This window comes from Vidua macroura, chromosome 4 (assembly GCF_024509145.1).
Source record: "Vidua macroura isolate BioBank_ID:100142 chromosome 4, ASM2450914v1, whole genome shotgun sequence".
In the NCBI taxonomy this organism is placed as follows: Eukaryota; Metazoa; Chordata; class Aves; order Passeriformes; family Viduidae; genus Vidua; species Vidua macroura.
Window position 1 is genome coordinate 3136637 of NC_071574.1, and position 15072 is coordinate 3151708.

The 15072-nt window shown below is 44.6% G+C and overlaps 1 protein-coding gene across 3 annotated transcripts in view; it reads right to left on the minus strand.

Moving 5' to 3' along the window:
• The window catches only part of G3BP2 (G3BP stress granule assembly factor 2), a 37269-nt gene that overhangs the window by 11387 nt on the left and 10810 nt on the right, over nucleotides 1-15072 (minus strand). For all 3 annotated transcript variants that reach the window (XM_053974849.1, XM_053974850.1, XM_053974848.1), the window contains exons 2-6: nucleotides 6287-6405; nucleotides 4054-4135; nucleotides 2778-2951; nucleotides 1793-1883; nucleotides 769-871 (exon numbers count right to left, since the gene is read on the minus strand). In XM_053974849.1, the coding sequence (XP_053830824.1) occupies nucleotides 769-871; nucleotides 1793-1883; nucleotides 2778-2951; nucleotides 4054-4135; nucleotides 6287-6405 (569 nt within the window). The remainder of the gene's footprint in view (nucleotides 1-768; nucleotides 872-1792; nucleotides 1884-2777; nucleotides 2952-4053; nucleotides 4136-6286; nucleotides 6406-15072) is intronic.

Consider the following 15072-nt stretch of genomic DNA (forward strand, 5'->3'; position numbering starts at 1 on the left):
TATCACTGATGCACTCAGGAGGTATTGTCCAGTGATGTCATACATGGTTTTTTTAACAGGGGAACCAGAAAGTTGGTTCTGACCCTCATTATGCCACTACTATGTTTCAAAAAAGTCACAGGGTTTGATGTTGTTTGTTTCTTTGTATTTGTGCAGGGTTATTTGGTTGTTTTTTGTATTTTTTTTTACAAAATGAGAATTTTTTTTTCTTTAATCTTGCTTAGATTTGCAGACACTCAGGACAGAGACATATTCTTCCAAGAAAGCTGTACAGCAAGCTCTCAAAAAGTACGTCTTTCTCTCAGTTCCAAGTGAAACCCAAATTTAAGTAACATATCTATATGTCCCTGCTCAGCGCAGGGGGTTGCACTAGATGACCTTTAAAAGGTCCCTTCCAACTCAAACTATTCTGTGATCAAACATCCTTTTGTTAATGTACTTGTGACATAAATCACATCATACCAAACCTACTGTTCCAAGTCTGGATTACAAAGATTCCATTAAGTGTGTACATACATGGGGGTCGCACCCTTTTGAGACCAGAAGTGAAAATAACTAACAGACATAAAAAAATACCCCATTTCTTTTCTTCAATAAAGAATCTATGTCTCAAAATAACGTAATGTTAACTTAACACAGATCACTAACTAAGCTACGTGTATTTTCCTAAACTCCCTGTTAAATCATATACAGAACCTAAAGCCAAAGCAATTCTGTCTGTGGTTTTTATTAAGAAAGCAACTTGATATAATAAAAAGGATTTCTTACGTTACAGGATGGTTTTCATAATAAGTACTGCTTGCATTTTCTTGCACAGGTTCAGGTGATGGTTGTCTTTCCTCCTGCTCTTCTTCCACCTCTTCCTCAGATTCTGACACAAAAAAAACCCCTTTGTCATCTCTTATAGTTCTCCACATGTGTACACAAGCCACAGTTAAAATAAAAGTATATTAAATTACTAGCTTCACCAACAAAACATGGTAAAATGAGCTGCAAAAAAAGATGGAAAAGGCTGCCTCTCAGTCAAGAGGCTTGGCTGTTTACAATTTTCACAAAAAGAGGAAGCCAGAGACATATTACTGCTAGGAAGTTCTGGGAGGAGGTTTTGAGGATCTTTTAAAGCAGCAGATGCTTTTCATACGGTGGCAGTGAAAGAGAAAGATTGCACTATTACCTCATGAATCTCAGTGCTTCAGACTAAGAAGATGAACCTCAAATACAGGGATGATTGCCTAAAATGCTCTGTTCCACAGAATCGAGATGAACAGATTCCAGAAACCACCCAATGAACACATGTACATACGTTCTGGCTACACTCTGATTTGCTCTGCCTCATTGAACAGAGGGGAAAAAGCCCAACTCAGGTCCATTTCAGCCCTCAAGTAGCAATGAATTACTGAGTGTGATGATGATGTGAAAGTGAACTATGTGTCATATTTGAAAGCCAGTTAAGACTTTTCTTCAAATTGCATACAAATTTGACTGATCACAGAACACAAGTGTGCCTGCTGCAGCTATGGCAGCAGAAGTCCAGTTGCTCACTGCTTCCATTTTCTGTCAAGCTTCACCCTCTGTGAGCCAGTTCAGCCCTTCAGGGAACACAGCACAACTACAGGACCTTCATTTTCCAGAACATTTTGGACCTGCAGAGCTTCAGTAACAACAGCTCTGTGCACCATGAGAAGGCAACACAGTTTGCATTCCAACATCTCCACAAGACACTTCTGCCAGCTCTGCACACAGGAGAGAAGAACAAGAATGACACAAACCCTGTGCATGCAGTCCTTCTCACCTTCATCAAGTTCTCCTTCTGAATCCCCAAATACTTCATCTTCGTATCTGAAGATATCATTATGGACATAGAACTTGTTTGGAACAGATCCCTGTAAAAGAGGAACATGCAGTGTTTAGCATATATGGAGTATCAGCAGGCAACAAAAGGATGGACTACAGACCTAAGTTTCGGGGTAACACCGACATTTTGCAATAGGATTATGCCACTGAAGTTATTTTCTGAGTTATTTTCTTCTTCTCTAAACAAACAATTGAACAGTAGTTTTTGCCCAACTGAAAAAGGAAGTCTCAAGGAGAGTAAAATCTGCTAGTTTTGCTAAGTCACAGCAATCATAGGTCTTAACTAAGTGTACAGCCCCTGAGTTTCACTGAGGAATTTCAATTTTCTCTACTACAAAAACTTTACAATGAAAACCCTGAACTTTCATGTGGTTTCATATGCTTACAGCACTGTGCAGTGAAACAATCAAGAAATTCAACAGGAACCTAAAACATTAATCTCCAGCCACACAATAGTTCAGGATGCAGCGGGGGGAAAGAAGTAGAAAGAACACAAGACACCTTCTACCTGTGCACAGCTTTGCTCTCCAAGAGCAAAGAGTTAACCAAGAGTTAAAGTTGAGCAGCAACCTGTGTAACCCATACTCACCTTTGCCATTAGACTTGAAACACTACAGCAGAGATTTGATCTATAGAGCTGAACCTTGTTTTTAAAAAAAATTATTTGTGTCAATGGCAGCTCCCAAATGCAAGCTTCAATTTTCTTTGTATTACTGCTCTAACACTTCAAGGAAATAAAGCAGCTCAGGATGGGTCCAATACACTAGTGCACTCACACACTGTGACACATTTAATGATACTCTCCAGACCAAGTTTTAAAGCCAGATCCTATTTTTTGTCCCAGTATGACAAATTGTAGCTACAGGTGAGGTCAGTTTTTTCCATCGTTATTTGAAGCTTGACACAATCTTACATATACTTACTTCTGGAGCAAGCACAAAAGTCTGCATGAACTTCCTCATTGGCTGCCCGTTGTTTGACAGCTCTCCCATGACTTGCACGACCACCCCATCGCTCAGAGTGGCATGAGCATCCACGTGACGGATCTTGGTGTGGCACTCACTGAACTGCAGTGACATCACCTTCTTGTGTATCTCCTACAAAGAGACAGATACTTTTCAGCTGCAGTGAATTCTGTACAGAGTTTTACATCTTTTACTGACACGAGTCTCAACTAACCCCAAAGGAGCACTTCCATGAGGCTCAAAAGATAAATACAGGAACCAAGAAGTGTCTTTCACTGAGAAGAGTCTTCCTGAGCTCTCTTAACTTTTAATCGGAAGTTTTCCACTAGGATTCAAGTATTTCTCAGAGTAGTCAAATAGCATACAACTGCTACCCAAGTTTTCCAGCTGCTTTAAAATCTATGACCTATTTTAAGGCTTTCATTTTTAAGGGCTTGTGAAAGGGACAGGATTTAGCTTGCGTTATAAAAATAAAGAAAACCTCCAAAAATACCCAAAAAACAAGTAACACCAGCCCCAAAACAAAACAAAACAAACAAAACCAAACCAAACCAACAACAAAAACCCACACAAAAACCAAACCAAACAAAAAAAACCACCAAAACCCCAAACCAACCCTTTACACATTGGTGAAGTACCAAACATAACAGGAGCAGAGAATATCTGCACTGCCAAGATTTGTGTGCTGCAAATGACATTCTGCCAGTGAAGGGAAAGGAATCCAAGCCTGCCCTGGACAAAAAGCCACACTGCTCAAAGATGTGGCTGCCACATGAAGAGATGTCCTAGGTGACAGACAATTCTGATAATGCGGTACAACCAAAGCAATCCTCAATTCACTTCATTAATTTCTTCAGATAGTTTTGTTCCACTTCAACGAAACTCCGCTCACACAAGAATTTCATGAAACTCACAGAGATCAGTCTTTTCCTGATGAACTACTTCTAACTGAAACCAGATACATTTGTAGCCCAAATCTATCAGGACCTCTTGATTTTGTTTCCCATCCTAAAGGTATTTTCTACAGCCCAGATGCAAAGCTGAAGGATCAAACACAACTGCCAGTGAAAGCAGAAATAAGCAAACAAAACCCCTCAAGCTAACAAATTCCTATCTGCCTCTGAACAGGAAGGAGTATCACAATCAGGTAAGAAAGTCAAAGTCACTGGTAAAGAAAAATCCTTGTTTTATTCTGAACATTAACGAGGATTACAGGACAAATTGTAATACTCACAGCTTGACCATACACTGCTTCTTGTGGTTTTCCACTGGCATCCAGTCCTCCATGAACATAAGAAGAATTCCTGCCATAAAACCTGCAATCAAAGAGATGTAAAAGTCACAAAGTGAAAAAATAAAACCAAATCCAAAAATAATTTTAGCCAAAAGTTATAGAGCTCAATGCTTCACAAATTTCACCAGATTCAAGAGGCTCCAAGAATACCGGAACAAACAAACTTAATATTCAGCAGTGCAGTTTGCCCGAGGCGTTGTAGCAAACTCCTAAATCAACCTCAACCTTTCCCTTGCTTCCTTTAAGGAAGGTGGTCACTTTGGCTGGAAGGTTCCTCACCCTCAGAATGCCCTGTCTCTGACAGAGGCATCAGCCCAGCGAGGTACAACCCTCCTGCCACTCCTCTGAATGCTGTTCTCTTCACAGCCTTGGCCAGCACTGAGCATCTGGTTTGGATATTTAAATACGTACACTGGCTTGCAATATTCTTCTTACATTTCAGAGATCCTCTGGCACTTTCATTCCATTTCCACATTTTGAGCATAGGATAGTCTGATTTGATTTGAATGTTACTGTCAGCTTATAAAGCATGTGACAAATGCTTTATATTTTCAGTACATTTATATTAATAGAAAGAAACATTGTATCACCCTGTGTTTTTATTTAGGAGCATGCTTTGCCTTGGGGGTGATTGCCATGAGGTCCAGATGCTAATACGTACCTTTACTATCCAGCCTTGGATGGCATATATGAAATAAGGCTGTCATTAAGTACTTCTGTGAACTCAGTGTCACACAAGAGTGGCAAAAACATGGAATATTTCTCCTTAATTGAACAAGCCAGTGCAGAGGGTCAGCATACAGAATTAAACCCTAGATCTTCCACATTTGCCATTTCTTGGTTTATTCTACTGAACTTAGAAACTCTTTTTAGTTCTACTTTTGTGGAAATACAAGCCCAAGACTTTTACTCCCTTGACTATGTCCAGAAAAAAGTCTGGGAAATACTAGATTGTTTTCTTTGGTACCAACCACATACTCATGATTTTGAGCACGGCCCAGCACTTCTAACAGCAAGGAAATACAGAAACTTAGCTGAAACAAAGCACAAACAGATAGGAAAACAAATTTTCTCTAAAACATTTCCCTCTAAATTCCAAAGTAATCTCTCTGAAAGTCAGCAGTTCTTACCAAGGGCCTTTACAGGGGACCAAGAGTTTTAACTTGCTTTTAAGGAACTGCTCTGGGTGGTAGAGTCCCCAGTTAAATGGAATTAAAGACTTTTGGTTAAGGGGCCTGAAAAGCCTTATAAATTCAACTGAAATGCAACAGGCATTCAGCCACATCGAGTAACACTCATTCAGAGGGCAAACTGATCTCTGCTGCTCCTAAGGCTTGAGCAAGCTTTAGATAACAATCACCAACAGGATCCTCCATGCTCACTCATCTCAAGCTTTTAGCAGGATGAAACAGTAACACTTGTTGTCCTAACTCCCTCACTGCTGCAAAGAGCACATCAAGCACCAGGACACTAGGGAAACCCGAATCTCTGTGGCAGAGAGCAAGCTGCTGTTGAGACTAACAGCAAGATAAAGAGGAAGCATAAGACACCCTCCCCGGAGAACATAACTCAGAAAAAAGGTGCAGCCAAAGAACACAAAGGCAAATGTCCTCCATATCTGAGCCTGACCAGAAGAAAGGGGCAATGGTGGCAGAGACTGCAAGTGGCTAGAAAACATGTCATACAAGCAGCTCCAGAATTGGGTAAGACTAAACCAAACTGAATCAAAACCTCTTGGACTCTTCTCTGCAGAGGTAGTTAAGAGAAATTCCACAGAGGCTGCTGTTAGTGACACTTGTGCCACCTTTCAAGTGGACGAGAATGTTCATGAGCACAGAGTAACACCTGCACCAAGGCAGTTTGCTCAAGAGTATCTATCCAGCCTCCCCAGCCTCAGCAGGTATTTTTGGAATCTGTCCACATTACCATTTTATCGCCTTAGAAGCAGCACACTTTTCCACAAAAGAAATACATTGATAACATGCCATACATCCACCTGATCTGACTTGGTTCTAGAGCCTAGGGAGCTAGCAGTAAGATGAAACAGTTTTTCAACAGCCCAGACATTAGCCAGGTCCATCTTGTCCCATACTCAGAAATGAATGTCTGATTTACAACAAACAGGACACATTTTTGTTCACAAACATTATCACTTGGTGAGTGCGAGTGTTACCTGTGCAAGAAGTCAGGAGCTTTGTTTAGCAGGGTGTAGTACTGTCTCACAAACTCCCGCCCTACGAGCAGGGGACTTGGCTTCTCCATCACCATTTCTTTGGTACTCAGTGTCAAACGCTGTAATTGAAAATATTCATATTACTTGGAAGGCACCCCTATGAATCACAACTTCCCCATAAAAGGATAAACATTGTGATATTAGAATTGAAACAATTACGCATACAGGACCTTAATTGGCTAGAAAATACTCAACCAACTCAGGACACCATCTCCCACCTCTTTTGAGTAAATAAGAAAATTTCAGTCTATTCACATATTACCTTGATGAAAAGAGAGTAAGTCCCTTACAGAACAGGTGCTTTGAAAAACATAAAAAACCACCCTTAAAAATGAACAAACAAAAACCCTGCTAAAAATCTCCTGCACCATTTACTTATCCCCTTGGCTGATGAATATTTTAAAAGCCCAGTTCAACAGCCCTGCAAAGCAAACAGGAATACACTTTCTTAAGGCAGCTGGTACCTCTGCTTCAAAAGGTTACTGTCACATCTGTAAGATGAAGAGGGGAGTACCAATATGAAGTAACCAAGTGGCTGGATTCACATTCCGGGAAGACAGGGAAGGGAAACCTTAGTGCCACAGAGACGAACAAAGTCTTAGGTACTAGTTGTCCAACCGAACCGCGTTTCACTTTTGTCATAGCATCACCTAAGTTGGAAACGACTTCCAGGGAGTCACCTGCTTCAACCTGCTATGCTCCTACCCATCCATACTGTCCTGCAGATCATCCATGTCATAAAATAATCCTCAGTACTCTAAACCACTTTTTGATGGCTTGCCAGTACCCAACATGTTGCTTTTGCCAGCTCACTTAAGACTACCACTGTCTGAGATCATAAAATTCCCTGCAGTTCTCACACAGATGCTTCATCCACTTTCTCTCTCCAAAAATTCATGTGTATGCAAGGAAACAGGCAAAAAAGACCAAGTCAAAAATCCAAGTTTCCCACTTGGCAGATAATCCTAGAGTAAGATTTTTGGGTTTTTACCAAAATAACCTTGACCCATCCATCTAAACCAAAGGCCAAACAAAAGACTGTTTGCAATTACAGCCAGACAGCACATAAAGCACATGAAGTGAAACTGGGAGATTAACCTCAGCTTAAGAAGGGCCTCTGATAAAGGCAGAACACACACAGGAACAATGCCACGAGCATGTCAGAGTTCCATCGTAATGGAACTCCAAAGAAAAAAGCCCACATACTTGGCTCACATAGTTTACACTTCATGGACAACCAAAATTATCGCAAGCCAGCAATCCAAGCCACAAGACAATACCAAGAAATGCCCCCAAATACAGTTAGTCAGGAACCACAGCTGAAACGACAGTCTCAAAAACATGCAGGTAAAGCAGAAGGCAAGGCCTAAAACACAAGTCTTGAACCTGGAGATAAGAAAGCAGCAAACTTATGATAGGGTTATCCAAAACCCTATCATAATACAGGGTTTGTAAATAAACCCTTTGATATAACTCAACAAGACTCTGAAACACAGTATTAGTTTTGCCTCACAAGAAGCCCCAGAGGAAGTAATTATGCTAATGAGACACAAAACCAAATGTCAAAATTCTAAGGGACATCAAAGATTTGAGCCCTGTGCATGCTCAAAGCAGGAGCAAAGGAAAGAAAACAAAATATGAGCAATTTGAGGATCTTCCCAACACAACTCACACTACAGCAATGGCATGCACTAGGAAATTCCACTTAGAAACCAGCCTGAAAAGACCAAGGACATCTCTGTTTCTACAGGTGAGACTATCCTTTTATTTTGTTGCCCTGCCTCACAAGCAGATGATGAACACAAAACTGGTGACAGGATCTTCACCATGAGCACCTGGGATAATACACAAAGATGGAACCTCATCAGGATTTTTTTGGAAGAACCTGTTAAAAAGCAGATGATGGCCACCACACATTCTTATGAATATAGCAATAAGCAAAGTATACTTGTTAACAAATTTCTGGCATTCCTCAATGAAGACTGAAAATGTCTCTGGGTAGAAAACATAATAATCTGTGACAAGTCATTACACTACAGGAGATCTGTATCACACTACCTCTTGTCTTCATTGGAAGCTGTCCTATTTCCTCTCTGTGCACCTCTTCTGTATTTCACATGACAGCACCATGGTGCTTGACACACATGACACCATCACATAATTTTAGAGGATGTCTCAGTACAATTCTTCACCTGTCTCAGTATTATTTCCTTTTATTATTTCTTCAAAGATCTCAATAGGGATAGCAGAGCCTTAATGAACTGTTCAGGTCTCCCAAGTCATTAAAAGGCAGTGAAATAAAATCAGAGGTACTCCTTGCTAGCAACATGGGTGCCATGAAACCAGGTTTTCAAAATATTAAAATCTCCACATGCACCAATTAGTACCTCCCTAAAGTCGAGGACCTGAGCCTTAGCAGGCCCAAGGGGTTTGGAGGTAAAGACACCAGTGAAATTTAAGCCAGAAGTCAGGGCATGAGCATCAACAATTTAAACAGGCCAAATTTACAAAGAACAGTATGTTCATGGCTTACCAGGCACCAAGGGAAGCCCCATCGATACCAACACTCTATAAAAGCTCTACTTCCAGTTTCCATCAGTACACACTCAAGAGTCAGTGAATAACAAACTAGGAAAGAAGACTGAGTATTCTTCTCAGCTGAATGCAATGAGCCACACTCATAGATCAGCCTGAGCAGCCATTGAGAAATAAGAACTTATGGCTCGAGGAACTCATGCACACACTAGCCAGAAACAAAATACTGTTGTTAGTCTGAGATCCCAGCACTGAGGTGGCAACCACCAGAAATCAAATACACTCGTCTGCTGGCTCCTTTATGGTACAACTGTACTGTTAAAAAAAAATCCCTGCATCATGCACAATGGCCAAAAACCACAAGCCACATGGACAGGGTAACAGGAACACCCATGCAGCTGCTGCTCATCCACAGGCACTCCTACCTACATCCAGCTGACATAACAACTCGTGGACAAGATTTAATTTCCACTTTATCCACTACTTCTGATTCTTCTGTTACCAGGAAGGCACGCTAGATTTCCAGTGCTTTCCTCAACCAAGAAGAATCAGGAGCCACACAAAATATTTTGCAGTACACTGACTAGCTGAAAGGCACAATGCAACATGGAATCTCAGAGGTGAGGAACCCAATTCCAAAACTTCTCGGGGCAGTGAAATACTCCTTGCAACTTCAACTGGTGTGACTCAAGTTTACAACAACAACTTCAGCCTACAGGCAGGATTTCTTTCACGAGAACAAAAACAATGAGAGAACTGGCACAGAAAATAATTATTTGCAATTCGCAGGCAAAAATAAGCAAACAAACAAAAGCAGAAAAGATAATTTCCTCCAAAGAGCAACTGTGTAATACTGAAATTCACCTGACACCTTCCCATAGCCATGACAAATAAGGCAAGGAATCAGCCTTTGCAATAAGGTGCTGAGGGCTAACGGGATGAGGTACAGCCCACACGGAGACAACTCTGTTGAAGTGCGTGAGAATCAACTACAATCACTTCTCATGTCCACGCTCCAGGAAGAGCATGCAAAATCATTCAACCTGTAATCATCTTTATACACAGAACTTTATTAAGCTGTGTTTGTCTCTTGTTTAAGTGAATGAAAAAAAAAAAAAACAAGGAGAAACCAAACCCCAACTCATCATCCATCAGTTTGCACAAGAGGGCAGCAGCAATTTGTTTCTGAACAAGTAGTGAAGGCTGAGTAGTGAAATGTTCCTCGGCATGCATTTTGCTCAATAAGCAGCTCTGACATTAGCAAAGCTTTTTTCCCCCTATAATATATGTAAGTATTCTCATTATTATTATTATTATTATTATTATTATTATTATTATTATTATTATTATTATTATTATTATTATTATTTCCCTTGCCCTGTAGAAAGCAGAAGTATGACTCGTCATCTGTGGCAAAGCCCTGTTACCTGAGGCCATGACTGAGCTACAGAATGGTGGCCTACATGCTCAAATTTAGGTATCCAGAGAATAAACTTTGGCACAAAGTCTTTGGTTGTGCCCAAAGAGGTATTCCAAAACCACTTTTATCCTGTTTCAAGACAGACCAACAATACTGAAGTGGCCTGGATGTTTCATCAATTCTACTTGGGAAAAAAGAAACAAAAACTTACTAAACCAGAACAAAGCTGAACTGAATTCTGACAGTAGCTGAAGAAAGCTACCTGAACTTGAACATAACCTCCATCAACAGAAATTTCTAAGCTTTGCAAGGGAGTTGTGGGCCTCAGCAGTTGTTTTAATAAAAAACTATAAGCAAATAAAATCTTGTTCGATTGACAAGCAAATTTCATCCTCTGAACAAGTCATCCATGGATCAATTTGTCCATAACTATAGGCACACAGACATCAAGCTATTATTTTCAATAAATCTGCAACAGCATGGCTTGTTCGTATATCCACAAGTTTGCAACTCTTGTCCAAGTCATTAATCAGATTTGAATACACCACTTAAAACAAAAATAAATTTGAGAAAGATGTTCTTGCAAATCAGGAAGATGTGCCCCACACAGCGGGCACACTAAGCAAAGCCACAAGGGACTCAGTGCCACCTCGCACACCTCCGGAGCTGAAGGAAAACAGAAGGGAAGGGGAGAGCAGCTTTCACAATCTTGGACACGTTCGTCCTGAAACCAGATTATCAATTTTAATCTGTGTTTCTTACTGTAGACAAGCAAAAGATAATGTTTTGCAGAGCTCGCTTGCTCATGCAATCCATAAGCACAACTTTGAGAAGCCATCAGTGGCACACATCGTGTGAGCAACCACAGCTCGAATAAAGCTGAAATTCCAAACTGATAGCCCAGCAAAGCCCTGCAGAGGCAGCACAGCCCTGCAGAGCCTGGCGGGCACCCCCTGGACAGGCAAAGCTGCACAAACATCCCGAAGGGGCAACCAGAAGCCCCAGACAACGCTCCAGTATTGACACTACCATCCCTCTGTCATGCTCTGCAAGGTCAGCACTCAGAGCATCCTCCATCTGCAGCAAAGACCAGCAACCATGTGCCATCTACCAGAATCCCTTTACTTTATGATCTCCTTTACCTGTGCGCTACATTCTGAACTGGCTGAGCTCAAAGGCACAGCATGCAGTTCTTTCAAAGCAAGCTCTCCTGAGAGGTTGGTTTAGTTTTGGTTTGTGGTAGGGGTTTTTTGGGAGGAGTTTAACAGCACCCTGTGTCTTAGGCACACAGCTGCCACAGGGGACCATCCTTTGGACAATTTAGCTGGGCAGTCCAAAAGGGCCAACACTCACCCGGAGAGCAATAACAGTCATCTGCTCTGGGGGAGCCATTCCACCTCTGTGTCATCATCCAAGAGCAGGTTCAGTGCCTTTCTCCTACTGTCTCATCAGATACATCTATTAGTCTGAAATACCCATCTTTTCATGTTACTGGAGTTGAAACACAGTTCTTTATTTGTTAAATGCTCTCAAAAGCAGTGACATCCAGCACCACAACGACTACAGCAGAAGACTAAAATCCAACAGTGTGCCTCTTAAGGTACAGTGGCTCCTCACTGTATTTTCAGTGCTGTGAAACAATCTTAAGCGAGAGAATAGATGCTTAATTTGAATCCTCGGTTCCATAAAGGAAAACAGTTATGTGGATGATGGACATTTGGTTTTCTCTTCAGTTAAAGCTAGTTTTCAGAGAAAAGATTTTCCACTCCCAATGAAAAAATCACCAAATACAGATCATAATTTCACACAGCAACCCCACATCTGCCAAGCAGACAATTGTAAGAACACTTCCAACGGCAAACCAAGATAATGTTTCTGACATCCAAGCAACCAGGGTTCACAAGAAGGAATCCTTCAGAATGACAAGCTTTCCTAGGGAGGCATGGCCCTGTACCCACACCCACAATCACAATGGACGCAGAATGCCTCCTGCAGGAGAAGTCAATGCTGGAGGTAAAGCAACACCAGTTTGCCAGCAACCACTTCTCAGCTCACAACCCAAGCTGACAAATCCTATACTCACTCGCCGTGCTACAGTAACAGAGCCACACTACATTCAGAAATTTGGTATACATTGATATAACTTCCCCTATTTCCCAACTGTTCCAAAGTACCTTGGGCATCTTTTGCAGAAAGCAGATCATTTGCACACTGAACTGAAGAACATACAGAGGCCTTCGGAGTCGCCAAACCAGCACGCAGGGCCACAGTAACAATATCTACGTGACTGGCTAAGACCTCCTGGTTGAAATTAAACAATAATGGCATATTGTCTCTTTCCCTCCTGTGATCATCCTTTTATGCAGTGGTACCTGGAAACAAGCTCAAGATCCAGGCTCACCCAGCTACCCAAGGAATTTAAAAGATTTGTTGTGGACATGTTCCTGGGCACCCACATTGCAACTGCAGTGACCTCCGAGGTGAAGGGAGGCAGAAGCCTGAGAACCCAATGAGCTCAACTCAGGTGACAAATGAGAGCAGCTCAGAAAAGATCTACTCAAGGCATCCAGCTCTGCAGAATAAAAGGTGCTCACAACTCCTGCAGTATCACTCCGTGTGCAAACAGAGCAGCCCAGGTTACGACTGGGGAAAGGGGAAGCGTAGAAAGGTGAGGTCTGCAGAGCTGGGGCAGCCCTTACAGCCAGGTTGCCACGCTGTACTAACTTGTAGGAGAGCAGAGGGGCCCGCTGAACCGAGGATGGGGAGCTAAGGGAGCTTCAGCAGCACGACCGAGGCCGCCGCAGCAGCACCCTGCCCATGCCGAAGCCCACGTACCTCTGGAGGCCCCTGCACAGGGATCGATCCATGAAGTGAGAGAGGAAGCGGCGACCGCAGGGCCCAACACCACAGCCAGCATCGAGTAACGCGGGGCTTGGGGGCGCTTTTCCCCGGCCTCCTCGCGCCGCCCGGGGCGAGGCGGAAGAGCCGCCAAGGTGACGGCGAACAAAAGCCGCCCCCCCACCCGGAGCCGAGCCGGGAGCCAGCGGCCGGGGCGGGCAGCGAAGGGCAAAGCCGGGAGCCAGGGCGCTGCCCCGCTCCGCGCCTCGGCGCCGTTCCCGCCGCTGCCCTCAGCCCCGCGCGCGCCGTTCCCGCCGCTGCCCTCAGCCCCGCGCGCGCCGTTCCCGCCGCTGCCCTCAGCGGCTGCGGAACAGCCGCCCCCCCCCGCGCACAAACAGAGCCCGCGCCGGGGCCTACCCTGCCCCCCCGCCCCCCACGCCGCTCACCTAAGGGACAAAAGTCTCGGAGCCGGGGCGCGTTTTCGCCCACGCCGCCGGGAGCTGCGCGGAGCCGGGCGCGGCGAGCGTGTCCCTCGGGCGGCGCGCACCACGGCGCGGGTAGCACAGGGCGAGCGGGGCGCGGCGGCGGCGGCGGCGGCGGCGGCGGTGTCACAGCCGGGCGGGCGGGCGGGCGGGCGGGGGAGGGCGGGCGACCGCGGCTCCCGTGCGTGCCTGCGTGCGCGCGCGCGCCTGCGCAGAGCCGGCGGACGGGCGGGGCAGCCAGGGGAGAGGCGGGGCGTCCCCCGGCGCTCTCCGCCAATCACCACCGGGCTGGCGCGGCGGCCGGAGCGCTGTGGCGGGCAGAGCCGGCCCCCCCCCCTTTTCCCCTGGCCTTCCCTGGTCCCTGGCCGTGCACGGGTGTCCGGCCCTCACCGTGGCCTCGAGGCGCCGGTGTCTATGGTGGAGCGTGGCCGGGAGAGTGTGGTGCCCCTTGAGGCTGCCTGCCGGAGCTGTGTCGCTTGGACGGAGGTCTCGAGCCTGTAGAGCCACGGGGCGGTCAGTGTTGGGATACACCAGGGGTCTGCGGAGAGCTGTGCCCCCCATCCATTGCTCAGTTAGGGGTTTACAGCTTCTCACTGAAACAGAAACATTTTCGATTTATGCTGAAACAAAAAACTATCCGTGATTGCAGGTTGAATACGAGGTAACTCCTTTACTGGGGGGGCAGAATTTGCCCCTTGGAGTATATTGCGTTTCCAAGAGGACAGCTCGGGTGTGTCAGACATATCTTTTGGAAGCAGCTCACTTTGTTTGTTGGGGTTGTGTATGTGAGGATGGAAATACTGAAATAAATTTTGGTTTGTGGAAGAACCTGGTGTCGGTTGTTTCCTGTTTTCTTGCCAAGGACTGGAATCTCATTACACCAACTTGAACCTGTCAGGTGAGTTCTGCTGTGCATCTGCACTGGCCCAGAATGGGCCTTGAGTCATCACTGTTGGGAAGTGGGGGAATCTTTCCTAAACTTTGAATATCTCAACATCTTCAGTTTTTTTCTTTTCTCTGACTTGTTTTGCAGCTGGTAGGGAATGAGGGGTAAGAGGATCTGGGACTTTACAGGCTAGGGCTGTTGTGAGTGAGCTCCAGCTGGGTTTTGTAGCATCAGCACGCTGCTGGGCAGGCTGCGGGGAGAAGCAGTCGGGAATGCATAGCCCGGGTATGCATGACTGTGCTCAGCAAGGCTGCAGCACAGCTGGGGCTGTGTGGTGACTGCAGGCTGGAGTTGCCCTCCTCTGCATCAGGAAACTGCTGACATGGCTGTGGTTGCTATAACCACCCCATCATTTGGTGACCAAACCTGACTGAAGGGTTCTTTGTTGCCCAACAAGGTAAAAACCCTCTGGGCCACGTGCTGGGTTCATTTCATTCTGTAGTTGATAAGGAAAATAAAATCCTCAAAGGTCTTGATTTAAACTGCCATGTGAGAGGGGTCTCCA